Here is a 22,346-nt window from a genome sequence, read left to right on the forward strand (position 1 = left end):
AACATATGGTAATAAATAAGTATGGTAATAAGACACTTTCCTTGGGGATTATGGCAATTTACACCAGAAAACTGGAAATTGTGGCTAATTTATACAAACTGATTCATATACAAACATAAACATTTGTTTAGACATTCATGTGTTATTTGCAAGTTAAACGTTAATGCCACGTATCAAAGATGTTAATCTACTAATATCACCAAAACCTGCTTTCTTTAATATAGTTGGGTAACTTAAATATCCTGAACTCTGGGTTCAAAAATCTGTTGGCAGTAATTCAAAAAATAGAGAAATCTCTGGTGCACAAAATGATGTAATTTGCAGTGCATATTGAGGGGGTGGGAGGGTGAGTCAACATCCCCTGCAATAAGCAGCAATGTTATTGAGGAATATTATAAACTCAAGGGTACTTTCATAGAATCTAGTTGTTTTAGTCAAGATCATATGAATTTCCCCAAAATAAATGTAAAAATCCAGCTTTGAGCTAACTGGTTTATATTCAGTTAATCCCATGCAAAATTTCCAAATGCTAAATATCCAGGAAGTTTGTGGTCCTACGTACAGTTCAGTAAAGTGTTTCACCCTATTTCCTTGCCATCTACTGGGCAGCTCCTGGAGGATTCTAGCCCTTTTGGCCAGACGCACACTTGTATTACAGGCAAAAAAAAAAAACAAAAGGTAAACAAATAAGGACAAACTGTTTTATGCAGTGATTACAAGTTATTTCATTGTCAATTTAAGTAGACATAATGTATCCCTGGCTAATAAAAAGCCCTGCCTACATTATGGAGTATATTCTTGAAACATATTTCAACAGCATTAACTATTTCTGCAGTTAAAAAAAATAAAATAAAATAATTGCTTCTTAGCCTGTTTTATTTTTATTAATTTAACTTTTTTTTAAAGTTTCAGTTAGTCTTTATATTTTAGACTTAAAGTACAAAGAATGACAGAAATACATACAGGTAGGTCAGTGGAACTCATTGCTCAAGAACATTTTGGTTGTTTTTATAGAAATGCTCATTGTTATAGTATGTGGTTCAACAGGTGAATGAGAATGTATTGACTCAAGAAGGAACATTTATGTATAACAGGCTAAGAAGTTTGGAAAATACAAAGTGAATTTACTTTGCCATTACACTATATATTATGAAAAGGTTAAATATACAGCTTATTTATATGAGTTCAGCATTCAGTTCATGTAAAATTTTAGTAATTTATCACATTTCAAAGTCTTAAGTGCACAGTGTACACCTGAAAAAAAAACTTTTTAAAGTTTAGGCTAATATTCTTATTTTAGGTAATAAAATGAACACTTTACAAAATAATTCCTAAGAGGTTTGAAAAAAAACAAAACACGAAACTAGTTGCACAACCACAGGGTCGTGGCTGTTCCATAGAGTTGCTCAGTGAACCAAATACAACACAAATTACTCGACTGATGTCCTACAAAGCAGAATAAAAACCAAGCATTTCTTCTATTAGTATTCGGAGATCATGTGTCACTTTTAGCTTTCAGAAAGGCTTTCAATAATAAGAAAGCTTAGGAATAACTCGTCTACATCTGCTAAGAACCCATGAATGTGCTCCAGTTTGCCAAAACCGTTGTCATCTATTCGGTCACATCCTGAAATCCTTCTGCATTTCAATCGCATTTGAAGAGACACAAGCACTGAAATGAGATCTCCCAACCAGCTCGGAGGCTCGCGCTAATTGAAGCTGATAAAAATACGAACTGCACCCTTCTGAACTGCTGACATTGAACAGGGTGGATTAGTAAGCGTACATTACAAGCGGGTGACGGACTGCAGGAAACGATGCACCGGTCACAAAGAGTCACCCTCTGGATCGTCACGACTACTACTAAATGTAGTCATGAAAAAAAAACAACCTTCTTTATCTTTTAACAGACTCAAAAAATGGAAAACCAGCATTAGAACATCAGTCACAACTTGGCCTTTACTTGTAGTGTATTATAAAGTCATACATAAAGACACATGAAATCCGATGGCATAGTGAAAACAAAGGGAAAATAAAACCACCAGAAGGCGATGATACGTTTTAAAAACTGCAACATACTCAGCGTTACGGTCTACATACTGACAAAATAACTAACAATAAAACATCAACATAAGAACAATGGAAAAAAAATAACTTCATGGAAATAATCTCAGAACTGTTCATTAATTATTACTAATAATTGGTCGGATGTAAGGCAGATGATTACTGATATGCAGATGAAGTGATCAAACATAACTGAAAGGATTTGGTGCATAATTCACGCAAAATCTTCTTATAGATACCTATATTCAGACAGATATATACATAGAATGAAATGCTTGCTCTGACAGTATAAAAGTACATTTACAAACAAAAAAATCAGTAGCTCAGATATTTTCCCCCAAAACCAGCAGTGATCACTCTAAATATTAGATTTATGACACCAGCTTTGTCTAATGGTCTGACATGATTGTGTAATACAGAACACATTATGAAACCTTTACTGTTCAACATCTGTGTGTCATCACAATCCATCACACTGTGAATAAAGCCTACATAGATATGTCTGCTTCATTTATCACTTATATATATTTTTTTCTTTTCTTGCTTTACAGCTGAAAATAAAGTGTGTGTCTGATTTTGGAAAATTACATAGGAAGAATATGAGAAAATGTTTCTTAAAGCATTATAAGTTATATCATACAGCACCACTGTGAAATATAAGCGGATACAACACGCAAGCTGAATCCAGAGCAGATGGAGGCTCAAGAGTTCGGCTCCAAAACAGTAACAATGAGACCAAGTTAACCCGACTCTAATCACCGAACCCTCAGCGGCATTTCATGTAACGTCAGCGTTGCTAAAATGTTTAACGTCGTGCTCTCATCTAATATTTCCAGCTAACAATGTGTTTAGCATTCAGGATTGTTCTGTACTGTAAATTAAGAACCAACAAGTAACCGAAAGTGACTCAAAAGGAGACGGGGAAAGTAGATTTTGTGGTTTGAACTGACATCTTGACTTGAGAGACGTCGCTGACGATCACTCTCTCACACTGCTGAGACTCTGCGATGTCCATACATTTGCTGCAGCTGGGTCACAGGCTGCCGATGTTCGGAAAGCTCTTGAGTTTCTCTGGGAAGTCGTCTTTATAGAGCACTGGATCTGCACGGTGCTCCACCACCTTCAGAGGCATCGTTCCAAAAACCGAAGCAAACTTGTTGATGCACTCGGACCTACAGATGAAGACATACATTTTCTTTTAAGCAATGATTAAAAATATGGATGAAGTAGTTTTCCAATCAAGTTAAATGAAGCGTTTAATCAAACGACAACAACCACTAGTGAGGTTTCTATCCACGGCCTGTTCATGGAAGATAGAAATTATTCAAATCTAAACCGCTACCACGCATTTCTAAAACGACTGTACCTCTCCACCATGTGTGTCTGATCCAGAGACAGGCCGTCAATGGCAGTACATTCAGGACACTTGAACTTTTTCCTTGGGGTCACCTACACAGAAACACAGCAAAGTCAAAGCAGTGATATTTGCACACTTTAGTGATTTGTTAGTCGTCGGATGCACTGACAGAAGCTAGTTCTGATTTTATTGGACTGGCTCAGACCAAACAGAACACGCTGAACTTGTGAATGTATGAGTGCGCAGAGGAAAGTGAGCAATGCAGGGAGGAATGAAGGTGCGAGGGGCGATTGGAATGACGAAGTGTCTTCTGGGGAAACCTGTTAGGAGATGCGGCAGGAGGAGGGACCACGTGCGCAGGTGGAGGGAAGTGTGGATCCAAGGATTTGACAGAAGGGTATGCGTAAGCCCTGGTGAGCTTAACTAAACATGCTCAAAGGGGGAGTGCCAGTGAGTGACACGCAGATAAGGGAGGTTAAGGTCGGGCTTAAGCTCAGGGCCCCTGCACCTGGGGGGAGTCTGAGTAAGGAGAAAAAGGGGGGGAGAGGCAGTGATGTTGAAGGGTGAGAGCTGATCAGACCCAGAAATGTCTCTCTGCTATTTCAGGCTAAAACCTCCCTCTGCGGACTTAAAGCAGCCAGAACAGCGGCGGCGAAGAACGCACCTTTATTGGGGCTTTGCCTGTGATGTTTGCCACGAGGAAGTTCATAGCAATATCTTCACAGTTCATATGAGCGTCCACCCAGTTCTTAATGTCTCCGGGCATTTTGTATGTGTACAAATAATTGAAGTACTGAAACACAAAAAAAATTACAACTTTGGTTACTGAAGAAAGTTTGTGAGAGAGTAAAAGACAGAAAGCCCATTAAAAATACATTCCTTAGATTGATGCTGCTTCAGTTTTAATAACTAGACAGTTATTTTTTATCTGAAGTCTGTAATCCATTGCCAGAGGAATCAAATTCCAACAATTTATAATGAAAATGTAAATTTCTGAAAAAAAATAAATAAATAAATCAACAACATTTTCACTGGTATTAAAAAGAATAATAAAAGCAAAACCAGCTTTCAATTGAAAAGTAAATAAGCAAGGTACTTTTGTAAAATGTATCTCTCCAAAGTGGTTCATATCGTAAAGAAACTCCTCTTATTATTGCTTACTAAAAGTGTCCTAACATAAACTGTAAATAAATATCATACTTCACACATTACTTAATCTACATTAGTGGTTTGTGTTGTGTTTGGCTGGTTCACCGTGAGTGTGGTGTGACTGACAGAGGCTCCAATCATCTTATAACATCTCCTCAGCTTCATTGAGGGTGTGTGCATGTGTGTGTGTCTGCTGAGAACAATAACTCTGCACATTAAGTAAACAATTCTTGCATACGTTTATGTATTTTTCCTGGAGACATTTCCATGTGAAGGAGTTTGCTAAAGTAACAGATAATCATCAGGTTGCTTCATTCTAAAAAACATAATATGCCTTCCTCCATTTCTCGCCTTCTTCTGCTTACAAAATATACAGAATTATTGCTCTCCAGAGTCCAAAGAGTTGCTTTAGATATTGTTCTGCTGTAAATTTTAGAGCTTCATGTTAAATGTCAAGATTCAGTGATGGAAAAGTCTTACCTCTTGGCTAACCTGCTATGACTGTCTGTGTGGAAGAGAACTAACATCACACAGAGCTGCAGCAGCCAAAATGCAGCAACTATCAAATATCCTGAAGAGTGAAAAAATTTAACAGCGAATTCTTTTTTTTTTAACCTTCTTTTAAGATTATGTAAAATGTTTCCAAATCCTGCAACACTCTGCACTTTATAAAGAAATCTATATTATTTGAACAAGCTACCAATTCTGTCTGTTTTTCACATCGCAGAAATCACAGCTCATAATTCAAAACGTAAAGGCACGTGACTCTCGTGGAAAGCACCTGAGCGAAGCCTATGTGTTTTCACTTAAAGCTTAAACAGCTGATCGTTTTAACCAGCTACCTTGTGGTAAAAGGCAGCGCCGGTCAGAACCATGGAAACCTCATTGGTCCACTCCGACTCGTACTTCCACTTTCCCATTTCGTGGTCCCAGAGGTGCAGCCGGCCCGGGTAGCCCACCAGCCTGTCGGGGAACTCCCTCCACACCTGGTGGAAACAGCAGGATCGGAGACAGATTGTCTGACAGGTTCGGCTCAAGTGAAGCACTTCAGTTAACACATGAATGATCCAGACTCTAAAAGAGTTTAAAAGCTCAGGATGAACAGTTTAGCCTCAATCTTCCATATGTCAATGTCGGCTTTTTCATCTTGGAGCCAAAAGTCACAACTGCAGTCAGAGATGGAAAGCTTAGAAGAACATATGCTAAAAAAGAAAACGTCTTTAAGACTGACTTAATATCCCAACAGCAGCAGAAAATCTGATCCTGTTACCAAAAGCAGGGCGAGTTGTCACCAATTTTGCCTGCAATTTTATGTAATTACCCTTAAACTGAGCACAATTTTATCAAATAGGATCTAAATGCATTCAGGTGAACATGCAGCAGGCAATGGAGCTGGGCAGGTATGTGGATATGGAAAGCATCAGCTGCAGACCTGCCATCTTTCTCTCGACATCAAACACATTTAGCAACCCGTCAAATCTCCAAATAGAGGAGAACGAGACTGTAATATTTCGGAGAGACTTTATAGTCTGGGATCAACTTGAAGAGAATTCCTGTAAAGTCTGCCATCGGATGCTGGGAATGTATGAAGGTTTAAAAAAGAAAAGCAGTACTTTACTAACCTCATAGCCAAACTGCAATTCATCAGATGTTAGCATGATGATGTCATCATCAATCGCCAGCACTGATTCTGTTTCAATCTCGTCGTACGGGAAGAAGCGGTTGCTCAGTTTGTTTTCCTTGGTTCGCACCACTTTCAGAGGGACGCCGACCTTTGGCCAAAGAGACTCTAAAATAAATAAATTATACAAAAATGGAAGCGTTATCTTGTGCTAGAAGAATGCTAGTTTAAACACTTAATGTTTATAGCTCGGGCTGCACAGTGGCGTGGTTGGTAGCACTGTTGCCTTGCAGCAAGATGGTCCTGGGTTCGATTCCCGGCCGGGGTCTTTCTGCATGGAGTTTGCATGTTCTCCCTGTGCATGCGTGGGTTCTCTCCGGGTACTCCGGCTTCCTCCCACAGTCCAAAAACATGCCTGTCGGGTCAATTGGTTTCTCTAAATTCTCCCTAGGTGTGAGTGTGTGTGTGAATGGTTGTTTGTCCTGTATGTCTCTGTGTTGCCCTGCGACAGGCTGGCGACCTGTCCAGGGCGTACCCCGCCTCTCGCCTGGAACGTAGCTGGAGATAGGCACCAGCAACCCTCCCGACCCCATTAGGGACAAGGGTGGACAGAAAATGGATGGATGGATGGATGTTTATAGCTCAAAGCACCTTGGATGCAATAGTTATATTTGAAAAAATATTACACTGTAAAAAAAGCAAAAACTAAAAAAAAAAACCCAGCTAACAGGTGCTTGTATGCACTTTACAAACTATAAATCTGCAAATATCAGTTTCTGGAGCAGAGTGTATAAATATGTTGCTATTTATCACAGACAGATTACTGGCAGTGGAAAGAAGTGATCTCAAAAAGTTCAACTTGTTTCACTGACTCGCATTGTTGCGCAAACCTCAAGCATGTGCAAATCTAACCACACTACAATCCCTCGCAGGGCAGAACACCAGTGGGGGTTTTTCCACGCGTTTTTTGGGCACAATTTCAAAGATCTTGGGCAGTGTCCACGGCACGGACCGCCACACAGACAGATCACGCAGAATGTGTCCCCTCATTAATGGAGTGACTGGAGCCTGGCAGCTCATAAGAGAAGCCACAGGTCCGTCTAACCACGTCTGAGGTCTGCTGCCAAAAACTATTGTCAGGAGAGCTAAAATGTTAAATGCTCTGGGTTTCTCCTTTCATTTCTCCCCTTGTTGCTGTGAGTCCTCCTTTCATTTCCAAGGCTAGAATAAGACAGAAAGACTGAGGGAATTGTGGGCTATCAAATGATTTTTAAACATTTCAGCTGAAAACCCGTGTTTTAAAACCCAACAAACCAGAACTGCATGTTCTGAGGATTTGGTTTTGATTTTCATGTGTGTCTTCTGCAATTACTGCAGCCATGCAAGTTAATCTCAGCAGCTGCGCAGATGTAAAGGACACAGAAACAAGTAGAGACAAGTTGACAAGAAGAATCTAGTTTAAATATGTGTAAAAATATGATTTTCAACAATAAAAAAAGGGGGGGGCAGCGGGGGGGGAACAAAACGGGAACTTGTAAACAATGAAGAAGTTTGTGAAGAAGAAGGGTGTGACCTGTCAACGGCCTCTTTTTAATTCTAAAAGGACACAAAGTTCCAGTCAGGCGCCGGTAATGCCTCCAATAAAAAAAAGGCAACTCAGCCACAAGGGAACACTTCAAAGTTGTCTTTGTACTGACGCACTTTCTGTACAGCAGGACAGATTTCATTTGTGGTTTATTAAGTCTGTCTGAATGTAATACGAGGTAATATTCTGCTTTTTGGGGCATTCAGCTGAACTTTAGTCTTAATTTTTGGCAAAATATCAGAGAATGCAGTGAGATAAACAACAACTTGTAAAGTTCACAATAATAAAACCATTAATGGGACAGACTAAAAGTTGCGCAGGATATGACATTTTAAAGGAGCTACTCTTTTTTTTTTCTAGATCTTTTTTATGTTTTACATCCAACAGGTGTTTAAGTTGCTTTTATTTAACCTCTAACAAACTCACTTTGAGAGGAGATCTCTGTCCAACAGGTAAAGAAGCTATTATCACAAAATAACTTCACATAACCATACTTCAACAAATCTGAACTAACCCTTTAATACCCGCCAGCCAGAGTGTTTTTATAAGCAATCCAATCCACTCACCTTCAGGAGGACTCTTGTTCTGATTATTCCATACTATCAACAATTTAGCCAAACTCGGCACCTTGGAAATCTCCGTGATGACCCGGAAAAGACTCTCGATGCGATCGTAGGTCAGCACGACTGCTGTGAACCCCGGAGCTCTTGGTGGGATAAGTGGAAGGAAAAGTGGGCTGTTTACACTGGACCACTTCTGCACAAGAAAGGAAACAAAGAAAGACATGGGCTACTTTTTTGTTCAACCACTGCTTTTACTATTAAGAAACACGTTTTTCTTCTCTAATGTTTCTTTTTTGTTCTAATCAGATTATCTATACTTCAATCAATCAATCAAATTTTATTTGTATAGCACATTTCAGCAGCAAGACATTTCAAAGTGCTTTACATCATTACAAATACAGAAACACAATGCAATATAGAATCAATAATCAAAACAAAGCATTAAGTCAAGTTCCATCCATAAATTTGTAATTGATTACATTTCAAATACAATTCTAAACAGGTGGGTTTTTAGTTGAGATTTAAAAGAAGTCAGTGTTTCAGCTGTTTTACAGTTTTCTGGAAGTTTGTTCCAAATTTGTGGTGCATAGATGCTGAAAGCTGCTTCTCCTCGTTTGGTTCTGGTTCTGGGGATCCAGAGCAGAACCAGAAGACCTGAGAGGTCTGGAGGGTTGATACAATAAAAGCAGATCTTTAATGTATTGTGGTGCTGAGCCGTTCAGTGATTTATAAACTAACAACAGTATTTTAAAGTCTATTCTTTGAGCTACAGGGAGCCAGTGGAGGGACTTTAAAACTGGTGTTATGTGCTCTATCTTCCTGGTTTTAGTGAGAATGCGAGCAGCAGCATTCTGGATCAGCTGCAGCTGTTTGATTGATTTGTTGGACAGACCTGTGAAGACGCTGTTGCAATAATCAATACGACTGAAGATGAATGCATACTTGTAATTAACTTGACTGTGAACTCTAGGGGTATGACAGCATACATATTTTAATCATAAAAATGTGGCTAGGAGCCTTTTTAGGTTTCACATAAATGTAATAAAAGAGCATAGGGAACACTGGGGTACTGGTCACTATTCATCAACTCAAACAATGCAGTTTTCCAGATAGAAAAGGAGTCACTTGCTATGGGACTTCTTCCTTTTTTTCCTTTTTTTTTATCTGTCACCAAAAACATTGTGCCCACTTCACTCTGCAATGATTTAAAGCCATTTTCAACAGTCTGCTCCCATTTATAGCTGGGAAATGTGGTTAGGTGACTATAATAAATATCCACCAGCAGGAAATCTCCTTTAGGTGTTGGCTTGCCTGGGAGTCATTATGTTGAATGTGTTATAAGAGTCAGCTGGTCAACAAAAGGGATCAGACCAACAATTAATTTTTTTAAAAGTTTTTCTATCAAGCCCTGCATTATATAAAAAACGTTTTTTTAAAAAAGAAGAAAAAAAAGGTCAATAAGAGGGGAAACATTGGATTTTTAAAATCATTTATCTGGAGAACTACTGACGTCTAAGTAGGAAACTTACAGGAGAAATTGAATGGATAAATATGTGGGAATAAACTGCACGTTTATGGGTCTAAAAATGTAAGCTGGTCTAGATGAAAATGGCAACGACTGGATTAACCATGGTGTTGTCATTTGGCCAACGTGGAAAAGCACCCAGATCCAAACAATCTATTTTTCAGAAATAAAGTGCGTAGATGGATCTAAGCAAAGCCAATTATTCATCTTAAACAAACAAAAAAAAAAAACTCAAGTGCCACCGCCTCTGATCTTGACATTCAAAGGTCCCTCACCAACTATTCAGTCACAACCAACACCACAGGAGTCTTCACGGTAGTAGACATGCTAACGCACTCCATTGTCAAAATAGTGGTTTTAAATAAATGCTAAAAGTAATTGACCCAAATGATGAAGTTTCCTCTCGTCAGCATTTTGCCAGCTAATTAGAGCAGTTTTATACAAGTAAGAATCTAATGCAAGCTGTAAGTCCTGCTAACATGAAACTGGAAGCCACCATGTGGATTTAAGCACAGTTAGGGTTTTTTTTTTTCTCCCTTGCACGCTGCACTGCACATCAATGGTTTTTTTACTGTAAATCATGTTTTTCCACAGGCCTAATGTATAATGTGAAGCTGCTAATGTGATGAATGAAAGAACTTTAATGGTACTTAAAGAGCATTTTATTTCTGTCTATGATCCACATCTACTTAACAGAAACTGGTTTTAGCTTGTAAGAATTTCTCATCTCTTTGCTTTATGGTTTTTCACTGTTATTTATTGTTTTCTCTTTTTTTGTTTACCCACTAATATTTGCCGCCACTTCACGCCAGAAACGGAAGGGAAAATGCTTAATTTAAAGGGCAGAGCAAACATCTGGGTACAAAGCAAAATCAGGAGGGAGCATGAAAATAAGTAAAGTCGCTTATTTATGTGTACCTTCTGCTTACATTGTCATTTTAACAAAGTCATGTGGGAAGCAGAAAAAACATGAGAGGGCGAGCAAGATAGAGAGATGGGGAATGGTTGGAAGTAAGAGAAACAGTAAAATAACAGAGTTTATCAGGCTGTGACTTGCAGTCATCAGTATGAAGCTCGTTTTTTCTTTTCTTTATTGCTGCCCTTTAAATTTGGCCAGTAAATCCTGAAAGTCACACTGACTCCAGGCTAGATCAAATAACACAGTAAAAAAGAACGCAACAGGAGTTTTCTGATGCCAATACAAAACTTTAAAAAGGTTTCAAAAAGCCATTTAAGTTGGACTATATGTCAAGCTGTAGTTGCTGAGAATAAATTTACATCCTGAGGTTGTTTTCTTAAGTGGATGTACAAAAATAAGACTTGGACCTTTCTTTTTCAGGAATCAATCAGAACAATGCAAGAAAACATGAGGCAAATCAGGATCTACTTCTAGACCCTGCAAAAAAGACTTAACAATATTTTCACCATTTTATGACAATCTTTTAGCAAAACTATATAAAAAAAAACAAACAAAAAAAAAAAACACTGTGGGTGTCTTGAAGTTCAAATGAGCCCCATTTCATCTCTGGTCCCACTTGGCCATAGAGTGATTATGTGGCTCCTTTCACAACATCAACACAAGTCTGTCAACACAGACGCAGTCGCTCACTTTTACACAACATAAGTCACCCTACCACCAATAAAATTTCACTTTATTGGCAAGTGGAAACTTTCCTGTGGTCGTTGTCACATTGTCCTACAAAAAGACGGGAGGAATAATTAAAGCACACATATACAGATGCATAAAAGTAGAGTAGGACAGGCTGAGAGCACTTAAGTCATTTGTCAAACAGAATAAATTAGATGAAAAGAAAGCCACAGCACAATAATTCACCAAGGAGTCATAGCGGTATGTTTTTTTTAACACTTTAAAAGTGCCTCAGAAGAGTATTTTGATTTGCTTAAACTGCTTAAGTGGAGTGGTTCTTCTCTCATCCTAGAGACCTTCAAAAGTAAAGAAATTTGAAACCAGACTGAATGGAGTGTGACTAAATCTGAAAATTATGTTTGCCTGAAAATATTAAACCTAAATAGCTTTTTTTTTTTTTTTTTATATAAAGTGGATTTTCAGCAATCACACATAAAAGGAATAATTTACAATATTTTCCTTGTTTTTGCATGAAGGAATGTGACCCTACCATTAATTTGAAATGGTCGAATCATTTTTAGACTGAAAACAGGGGGCGCTCTTAGCTTTGAAGCAATTGATCTGCTGATCACTATTTATGGCAAATCAAAGAAAAAATGTAAATCTCTAAGTGACCTATTTTTTTTTCTTTTTTTGCATTTCTACATTTTACACATAATACATTTAACAGTAAACAGTCTTTAAAATGTGAACACCTTCAAGATAAAGATCAAGTCACTGGCCCCGGCAAATAAAAAGGTAAATCTTATACATTAAGGTAATTTTTAAATTTTGCATATCTTTCCCCTGATATGAGAAAGTCGCAAACAAATGGCAGCTTGTCTCATATTTTCAAAATTCCACACTCCAAAAGCACCAGCAGTCCTGGGAAATGTGCTTTTAATTACCAACAGAAAGACTTGAGGAGGAGAGGCGGAAAAACGTCTGCCTGATTTATATAGTGCTGTATGCAAGTTCTTCTCACCGTCCATTCACCAAATCCATCAAGAAAACACTTCATCTCCCATCTTGGGGAGGAATGGCCAAAGGTCTGTACATCGGTGTAATTAACCTCCTCTGTCTCTGGAAAAACTTTGTGGCCACAGGACGACTCAGACAGATTGGACTAGAGGTCAGCGTGCTCTGACAGAGCATGTAAATAGGAAAAGTCAAGTGTACCTGCTGAATACAAACTACCTGCTTGTCTGCAGTAGTGTAACCTAAAAAAAAAAAAACATCATTAGTTCCCCCACAGATGTCCTCTAAAAATCAAAGCACTGACTGAATCTATGTCACTTCTATTATAGCAATTGCAAACATTTAACTAATTCAAGGACATTACTTTATGTATCCACAAACATGCTGACTTGCACACTCCTCTATCCCACAGACGGCTTGGAGGAGTCTTCAGATTAAACCAGGCTGATTAACAACTCCTGAGAGATGGTCCACCAGCCAACATGTCTGCTGCCACAACCAAGCAAAGCTGAACACACACACCAAAACCATTCTTCCAGAATACTCTCTATAAACACAGTGACTAAGACGCACAGGAACTTATTTTTCACCACAGACGAGGCATCCGCCTATTGCAGAACTGCTGACACAAACTGGCTGCCTCAGAGCTCCCTGGTTGTACACCAAACCCTGGGGCACACTGCATGTGTGGTGCTTTCCAAAGAGACACAGTATCTACTGTCACTTCACTGCAGGCTGTGACTTATAGTACACAGGAGAGAGGGGGAAGCTCATGTGGCACCGTCTGACACAGGCTTCAAGCTTGATGAAGTGTCATTCAGATGTCTGCCATAAAAAACACTTCTAAGAATAAAAATGAAAGGTTGAGCATAGCTGAAGGCAAGACTGTATCTGGATCACAGAAGACGACAAAAGTCAAGTTTAAGGTTAGAAAACAACTAAGCTGCAAACACACACACATACACGCCTACATACCACAACAGGTGGATTGTTCCATTGCTCATAAGTGCGTGCAGCATATGGGTAAATGCGGTCATTGATGATCTGGAGCGTGGTCAAGCCGATAGCTTTCATGGAACTGAAGTAGGCCTCCCAGAACCAACGGGCCTAAAAACATAAGGAAGAGAATTATAAAATACATCAACAGAAACAGAAATGAGAAAGAACATATGTGCTAGCATTGGTATTGATTTGCACAACAAAATACTCTGCAGGAGGTTTTTGAAATAGGAACATGAGTAGAATTCACCAGCTAATTGTTGGTGCAGATAGTTCTATAAATGCAAATGAAAGAAAAAATAAAATATACACCCCAGGAATCACATGAGCTCATTAGCAGTTGAATCACAAGTAACCAGATGTTACTCATACTCCAGCTGGTGATTTCTAAACAAACAAACTCCAGAACGGTTTTGCCCAAATTCCAGCATTATCAAAACATCCTCTAAAAAGGAAGAAACACCCAAAACATTCCTGGCAGCTACAATCACATTTTCCAAAATAAGTTTGTATGAATATACAACTATTTTGTCTGTTATATTTTGAGGCAGAACTTTATTTAAAAAAAAACAACAACAACAACAAAAAACAGAGGGTCATAACATACATAAAAATATCAATGTTAATATAAGGCAAAACATGAATAAGTACCACAAAATTTAATTCACATTTTGTGAATTAAATGTTGTGCGTGCTTCTTTTATTTGTTAAATGTAATGTTTTCATTCTGTCACCTCACTATTTGGTACAGCTCCTGCAGAAGATAGAACCAGTATGATGTCATTACTGTAAAATTTGGAGATTCCTCCTGCACCACATGTCTGCAGAATATTTGACACCCCTCTGCAGCCTCTCGTCCTTCAACAGCTCTTTTGAAGCTCTATGAAATCTCTCTCGTCTGTCTCTGTTTTCTTTCAGCAGATCACTGTTGGGATAACGGTCTTTCTGATGAGTGAACTCTCAACCTATATCTTAATGTTTTCACATAGGGTGCTGGATTCCTCACTCCCAATTCAATATACGTTTTGTTGCAGCCAAGCTGACTGCTTCTGAAATGATATTTGAGAGCTGGATTGGTGTGCTAATGAGCCTTTATTTAAGCTTTATACAAACTCCAGGGGTCAGATTCGAGATGGGGAAAAAAAAAAACACACGGGGAGTTTATAAAGCTTTGAACCACAATTGAACAATAGGATTAGGTTAGAAAATAAATATTTCATCATCACATAGACGGCAGACAGCTAGAGAATAATATTTCTTCCTCCTAATGCAATCCATGCACATGTCTTTAGCTAATGAGTCTCCCCTTTGTAAACATTTGAACAGGGCCTAAATCACAAAATTCTGTGCAAGGAACGAGCTGAACAAAAGCTCGTTCAACTCTGTATTATTCAACTCTGTAAAAACAGAGTTGAGTTTTACAGCAGGGGTTGAAGTGTATCTAGAAAGACCTTTTAATCTCAGGGGCCTATAAATCAACCCGTGATGAAAGTTCCTTTTCCGACTGGGAGGAGGTAGAAAGAAAATCGTACTGGCTCCGGGGCCCCCATCGCAATGCTCCGCCCCCTTTCCCAGTATCAGGGGGAATTTTTATGAGCAAAGAAGGACAGACATCATCGTAGCAGTGGATAAACACCATCATCTAATCTCCCTATGACTGCTTTAACCTATAATTGAATGGAATGCATTTTTTCCACCCAAAATAAAATGTAGAGAAATGAACCAAGAACAAATATAAAAGGAAATCCAACTAGACACACTAAAAAAATTAGAAACCTTTGGCAAATAATATACAAAAGGTCGACCAATTACCTGATGAATTGAAAAAAATGTCAATAGGCATCGGGTTATTCAAGTTTAAAACCCTTAACTGTCGCCCCCGAATACTTACATGCAAGTCACCAGGTCTAAAAGGACACTGGTGTCATAAAGACAGTTAAGGGGTTAAGGAGCTTTAAATACTCTCATTATTGATGCTTGTGATCTTTAAATATAGCAACTGTTCAAGATAAAATAGAAAATACACGGCAACATACATAGAGAAACTGCAGAATGTCATTGTCAAAATGCCTGACCGATATTTACACCTCATGCTTGCAAGTGGTAGCTGGCAAACTGTCAGCAGAGCCTGATCAAAACTTTCAGTTCAGACAAATCTTTGAGCTTCTTCTGAGAATTAGATTTTTTCAAGAGATATATTAGCAATTTACCATCAACCGTATTCTCTAGTTGTAACAATACTGCATTATACATTGACATGCAGATTAAACGTAGATAGATATCTACACTGTCTAAAGTAAACAAACTACCAGAGTACTGCAATGTACATTATTTTAAACTTCCTTACAAATGATCAATTGCATCCACAAAAAAAAAAGATCAATTTGCACAAACACATCTACCTGGTACTCATAATTTATCAAATAAGAATCAATCTTGATGGCTAAAATTAACAACACTTTGAGGTCTCACAGGATTACAATTAAAGTAGGAATTATTTTGTCACATTAGAGCCCATATTTTCTGTAATGATTGAATTTCCGACAGGTAGAGGAAGAAGCAAGGGGAGAGAAATGCTTGGCTTGCTTCAGATCTCATATGTAATTTGAGAAACAAGTTTTGATAATATCTAAATTTGTGTTCATGAGAAAAGACAGTCATGTAGTGGGTATAGTTTTCAAAGATCCAAATTAACGTCAACAGTGATGTTAAATGACTCAAGTGCAACTACTTTGATTCTTTATTTTTGATGCATTTTAAAAGGAAGGCGGTGATGCCAATGACCAGAGGGGGAAGAAAGCCTCGACAGGATACAACTAAAGATTGAAAAAAAAAATGTGCCTAGAAGATTGAAAAAGCAAATACAAAGTATCCTTAGCTCAGTCTGTAATTCCTGTATATCTTCACTACGGCTATGCTTTTATTTATCACCAGAAAGAGTTTAGCTGAGATAATCTAGTAAATTATCTGGGATAATAAGTACTGTACTCTTTTGTGTCTATGGCCCAAATAATAATCTGGGCTGACGGCTTTACTTGAGCACTATCGAAATTGTTCAGAATGGACATATATTTTTGTCTTTCAAATAAATTATCTAAATGAGTTATATGATCTCAAAACGTATGTATCTTATATATTTGAACAAAATGTAAAATTTAGTCTTTCAAAAAAATATAAAATAAGTTAAACAAAATCTTATAAAGAGAAAATTAACAAGACAAATATTTTAAATTACATGTCCTGTTAACATGTTAGCTTATTCATTTTTAATCTTACTGCATATTCAAACGCCACAAAAACATGGACTCTTTAGCCCTCTGCTGGCAAAACTCAAGAACTACAATAGTTCTTCTATATTTAAAATCTTTTTGCCTAGCCGCTCGGAGCTTAAATGTTTGATTTTCATAATGTTTTTTACCATGTTAAACGTTTGGGGAATGTGACTGTAATTATGTTCATAACCTTTACAAGCAGCTGCAGGAGTTTAAGTCACACATAATCAAAAACTTGACTAGTTCCAAACTGAGCAGATTTAGTCAATACTGGCTTTGCCATGTTTTAAAAAGGCTGTCAATGGGCCTCTAAATGTGTATGTTATTTCTGAAACAATTAATCATGATGAATCGATTGTTGAAATAATTGTTCAACTAATTTAGTAATAGATTGATTGTTAACTGCAGAATACAACCTTTAAAAATACATTTTAAGGTAATTATGCCAAGACTGTACAAAACATATATATGTATGCTTTTTTAAATTATTAATCAGGTAATATAAAAATAGTCAGCAGATTACATCTACACTGTATTTATTGATTTTCACATATTGATGTTTGAACCATTCTGTTTATCTGCAGATGCATCTTTTGCTACAAATGATCAAGCACACACTAAGGGAATGCTAAGTTAATGGATTTTAGCAACAACAAAAAAAAAAAAAAAAAAATATATATATATATATATATATTTACATATATATCTTATTTAAAAATTAAACTAAATTGTTTATTTCCATTTTTTATGTATTTTTACTAATGTACAAAAACACTTAATTGGTTAAATAAAAAATCTGAAGAATGTGCCATTTTTAAAAAATAATCTGTTGGACATTAGCGTAGTGAGCCAATCTTTTCAAATACGAAAACACTTATAGTATAAGTGTATTAAACAAATTCTACACAAGTTATTTTGACTATTTTTAAAGATTTTGATTAACAAATCCTTTCACTTTGATCAGTTAGGAGAAATGTAAGATACATTTGCTTAAACAGCGTTTTTCTACGATGTGAAGACACACTGGTGCATTACTGCTTGTTTTAGTGGTTGACATAGCTGTGAGCTATCCACAGCAGTTTACCCCCAGCAAATTCTTCAACCTTAAGAGCAAGCCATGTGTTTGAGCTATTATGGTGTAATCCAAGCCCATCTCTGAGTTTCTGGCCTAAAATGTCTGTTTGGCCAGTATAATTGGTAAATGGACAAGAGTTGATACAAGAGAATGAGGAGCAGCTGAAGTAGTGCACTACTCTCACTGCCGCTTTCAGCGCTGTTTATTGTGGCTTAGGGCAGATATCAAGTGAAAAGAGAGCGAGTCTCAGTCCCTGAATTTCACTCGGGCTAAAATAAACAGTTAAATCTTCTATGAGCCTTTTAAAATCCAGAGTGAGTAAGAGAGGATATTCAAACTTATAAAAAGAGAAGATTGAATCCAAAATCCTGTCTTTTGTGCGTCTCATAAAATTTGCTTTGGCTTCCAGAAGGAGACCTGGCGCAGAAGCTTGAATTGTTAAAACACAGGCACCTCTATTAACTGCACAACTTCCCAATGTAGTGACAACACTCATTTCTACTTTGTCAATTAAATTTATAATACTTTAAAAAAAAAAAAAAAAGTGAGTTGTTTTAATTACTCTACAAAGTGGTTTTTACCTGTCTCTGCATTTCCTCGACTTGTCTATGAGGAATGCTCTTTAGGATGGTGTACATCTCTGACAATTTTTCTTCTGGAATAACCACAGAGGCTCTGTGCAGGAAGGACAAAATAAATAGGTGAAATTAAAAATATATAAACACTACACACTACCTCTAAACCCCTAAACATATTAAGATTCATGCAGACCTTTTCCAGTCAAGCACTTCAGAGAATGGAAGAATGTAGGAGTCGGCCAGGATGACAGGGACACAGCCAGCCTGCAGCACATCACTGAGAGCAGCTTGACCCAAGCGTGCCCCTCGCAAAACCACACAAAAAGATGACTCCTGTGGAGACAAACCAAATGTCAGACAAGGCGTTTATGTTTAATCTGGTCTATTTTGACCAAAAAGATATGGAAGTAGATGCATCATTTCTAATAAACTGGAATATATCTTTCAACCATGCGCTTTCCAAAGTTCAATAAGTTTTAAAGAGCAAAGTGGATTAGATGACTTAATTTCACTACAGGGAAATAAATAGCTTATTTGAGAATGTTATGCATGGAGCTCTAGTATCTGACCGGTAAAACTACAAAGCTCACTTCAGCTGAGCCACATGTATGGTAATTTTACATGATTCTATAGTACTGTGAGTGCAGCTTTGAGGTGTTTCAGTAATAAAGCATAGTGTAAAATAAACTAGCAATTTATTGGATACTGTTTGATAAATAGTCATGGAAAAAGTAAAACAATGCCCCCATTTTGTTTTATTTTATTGTATTTACATGTGTAGAGTTTTTGGGTTATAGACTGCTCAGTTTTTCACAACTTGGAAAAAGGACATAACATTACTGATATGCTAGTACCCAGAACTAACAACATGTGTACTTTTGTTACAATCATGCCAGGAAATATGATTTAGCATAATTAATGTAAAATACTAACAAATACTAATAAAAAAAATTCCAGTCAATGTGAAGTTAAAGTTTAAACCCAAATATCTTAATAATAAGGCCCATTGCAACACAGTCTTTCAAAAGAATCATTTGTTAAAAACTCAAAGAGGAAAAGGATTGCATCTCCCACCTGCAGGATCTGTGGGTAGTCATACACTTGCCCTTTGTAACACCGCTTCCGTGCGGAGGCAGCTCCCTGAGAAAGGTTGCTACACTTGTCAAGCAGGAGCAGCGCTTCTCCATTTTCTTCCTTCAAACGCTCCAGTTCAGCACGATACTCTCTGTGAATTGCTGTTTGAGAGGACAGAATGAAGTAGTGCCTTGGCCTGGATAAAGAGACAAGAAATGCAGAAGATGTTAATGTTCGGCTGATATTTAGTCAGCTGGTTATCCTAAATAATTATTTAAATCAAATCTGTCTAAAAGAAATGTAAAACCAAACCACAATGACATGACATGGAAGCTAACCTCAAAACCTTGCTTGTAGAGGGGTTATTTAGTTATGATTTAACACCAGAGAAGTTGGTATTTGAAATCTGCTCACCCAGGCTGTCGTTCAGGCAGCACAACATCTGCAGAAAGAGGACTGTAAACAGGGATGCTGACATCGTAACCTTGTCTATAGGTCCATGTGGAGAATCCACCTCCTGCCAAAAGGGCTCTGAAACAATTAATTAGGACAATAAATCAGTTTCCAAAAAAAAAAAAAAAGGTTCTCTGGCAGAAACGGAGAAAAACAGAAATAGAAAACTAGCTCAACTTCTTCTTTTTTATATCAAAACATTTGCAACGGGACAACTTTTCTGAGGGGAAAGAACTATTTAAAATTAAACTCGAGCTTAATAACTTTATCTGATGTAACTGATTTTGCAACAGCTGATGAAAACAGTCTATACCAGGGGTCTCAAACTCCAGGCCTCGAGGGCCGCAGTCCTGCAGTTTTTAGATGTGCCACAGGTACAAAACACTGGAATGAAATGACTTAATGACCTCCTCCTTGTGTAGATCAGTTTTCCAGAGCCTTAATGACCTAATTATTCTGTTCAGGTGTGGTGCAGCAGAGGCACATCTAAAAGTTGCAGGACTGTGGCCCTCGAGGACTGGAGTTTGAGACCCCTGGTCTATACCGAGGTAAAGTGTATTATAAGGGGAAAGTGAATAATATGGTTCTGATGAGGACAGAAGCCAAAGGATTGAAGCAGGATAAATTTGAAATTTCTTCTAACTAAATGCAGTAGAATATAAAGTTCATAATGCTAACAACTTCAACCCAAAACAGTTATTTTAGCCAACAAGATATATTCTGACAAGTTTTTCCATGAAATATTGGCTGAAAAATAAAAGATTTTGATTGGAGTATCCTTATATGCATTTCAAAATGTACTTTAGCTACCTGTCTCGAGGGACATCCAGAGCTGTGTTGTAGTCAGGGGGACCTCCAGGTAACATGTTGAAAAGCAAATGATTCATCCCTTTGTCCCATCTACCAAAATAGAAATAAGATTAGTTCAAGGAGAATAAAAATGCTTAACCTATGTAAATTAAAAAACAAAACACAAACATGCATTAGAAACACAGAACAAATACTGTGAAGTGTGGCTTTGAGTTTTTGAGTAATTATCAATTTAATAAGAGTTGAAGTTAAAGATGTTGCTGCCAATTTTTGATGACAAGACTTGGACAAAAAGCAACAAAAACATTGTGAAAACATTTTAATACATAATTTACTTATGACAATCTTTAAAATATATATATTTTCTGTCTCTACATATAGGGAAAACTATTGGTCTCACAAAGACTAACAAGTAGCTGAGTGTGCTGTAATTGTTTACCTGGGTAGCATTGCCAGGGCCTGGGCAGTCTCTCTGATACGAAGGGAATTCTGATTGAGCACATCAATAGATGGAATGAACAGACAGGCTCTGGTAACATCATCCGTGTAAAAGTCACTGTCTGAGATTGCACTGAGCAGGTCGTTGTATTCTCGTGACAGTCCAGTGCTGCTGATGGGAACTCCAAATTCATCCACAAACCTCTGAAGAGCATAGATGTAGACCTGCACACAACATTTAAATCAGTTTTGAATCAAAACTGAACACAAAATAAATACTGAATCTAAAAGATCTGACAATTTCAGTTACCTTGATTTTGTTCTTTGGATTGTAGCCACATCTATATACATCAAAACAGGTATGCATCCGACAGCTAAGGTCCCCCCTCTCAGGTATGGGGCTGGATGCAGGTAGTCGGATAAGAGGAGCGTCATGCACGCTCCCCTTTTCAAGTGTCCATTCGGCTGAGGACTCAATAGAATGAGGCCAAAACTGGAACATCCCGGTGGCAATCAGTCCGAGCAGCACAACGGAGAAGAGGGCAATGTAGTAGATGCGATGTTTGGTTTTCATTCGCGGGATCAGAGCAGGGCCCCGAGAGCTGTACTTTCCCGTGGCATACATGGCGGATGCCCCTCCGTCAGACCAGCAGCTGTAATAAAGGAACATCTGCTTAGGAACTTCAGCATAATAAACAATATGTTCCGATAGACGCGGTATAGATCCGTTGCTAATACTGGACTAATTGCTTACGTTTGCTCAATATGCAAACACCAGAAGACACGTTCAGCAAGATGCCAACAAATTAACAGTTGTTTAGAGTAATTACATAATTAAGAACTAAATAAAGTGACTTAGAACCAACGATACATTTTGACGCTGACATTTTAGAACACTATTTTGGCTAACAGCAGCTAGCGGTTGGCTAAATCAGCTGTTTAGGTCAACAACAAATATGAGGGGGGAAAATGAAGGCAAAGTAATAATTGTCTTATCCTTCGATATGAAAACTATTCACATACCGAGACGGTGAACAGAAGAGTCTATTCAGTCCTCATCCATCGCCGCAGTGAGAGTACAAGGTACAATAACAAAACAAAACGTGTTAATGCTAACCTATGCAAGCTAACGCTAGCCTTTCCGGGATTTGAGGGAAGTTCTTCTTCTTTGCCTCTGA

At 37.8% G+C, this 22,346-nt stretch overlaps 1 protein-coding gene across 1 annotated transcript; it reads right to left on the reverse strand.

Annotated features, from left to right (window-relative positions):
* Nucleotides 1-1,941: 1,941 nt before the first annotated feature.
* Nucleotides 1,942-22,346, reverse strand: ext2 (exostosin glycosyltransferase 2). Its single transcript, XM_028014232.1, has 15 exons — nucleotides 22,192-22,346; nucleotides 21,479-21,821; nucleotides 21,170-21,393; nucleotides 20,731-20,820; nucleotides 19,882-19,998; nucleotides 19,468-19,663; nucleotides 18,587-18,726; nucleotides 18,397-18,490; nucleotides 13,445-13,576; nucleotides 8,343-8,532; nucleotides 6,193-6,359; nucleotides 5,413-5,556; nucleotides 4,086-4,214; nucleotides 3,431-3,513; nucleotides 1,942-3,236 (listed from the first exon to the last, which is right to left on the reverse strand). The coding sequence occupies exons 2-15, from the start codon at nucleotides 21,791-21,793 to the stop codon at nucleotides 3,098-3,100; spliced, it is 2,160 nt and encodes a 719-aa protein (XP_027870033.1). The 5' UTR covers nucleotides 21,794-21,821; nucleotides 22,192-22,346; the 3' UTR covers nucleotides 1,942-3,097.

Source organism: Xiphophorus couchianus, chromosome 4 (assembly GCF_001444195.1).
Source record: "Xiphophorus couchianus chromosome 4, X_couchianus-1.0, whole genome shotgun sequence".
NCBI lineage: Eukaryota > Metazoa > Chordata > Actinopteri > Cyprinodontiformes > Poeciliidae > Xiphophorus > Xiphophorus couchianus.

What these genes read in the sequence shown, in the direction of transcription:
- ext2 (XM_028014232.1), bottom strand. Translation starts at nt 21,793, where the DNA reads ATGTATGCCACGGGAAAGTACAGCTCTCGGGGCCCTGCTCTGATCCCG. An exon ending in TCGAGGAAATGCAGAGACAG is followed by an intron (nt 13,577 to 18,396) that starts GTAAAAACCACT and finishes TTATGTTTTTAG; the next exon opens with GCCCGTTGGTTCTGGGAGGC. An exon ending in GAACAAGAGTCCTCCTGAAG is followed by an intron (nt 6,360 to 8,342) that starts GTGAGTGGATTG and finishes TATTTATTTTAG; the next exon opens with AGTCTCTTTGGCCAAAGGTC.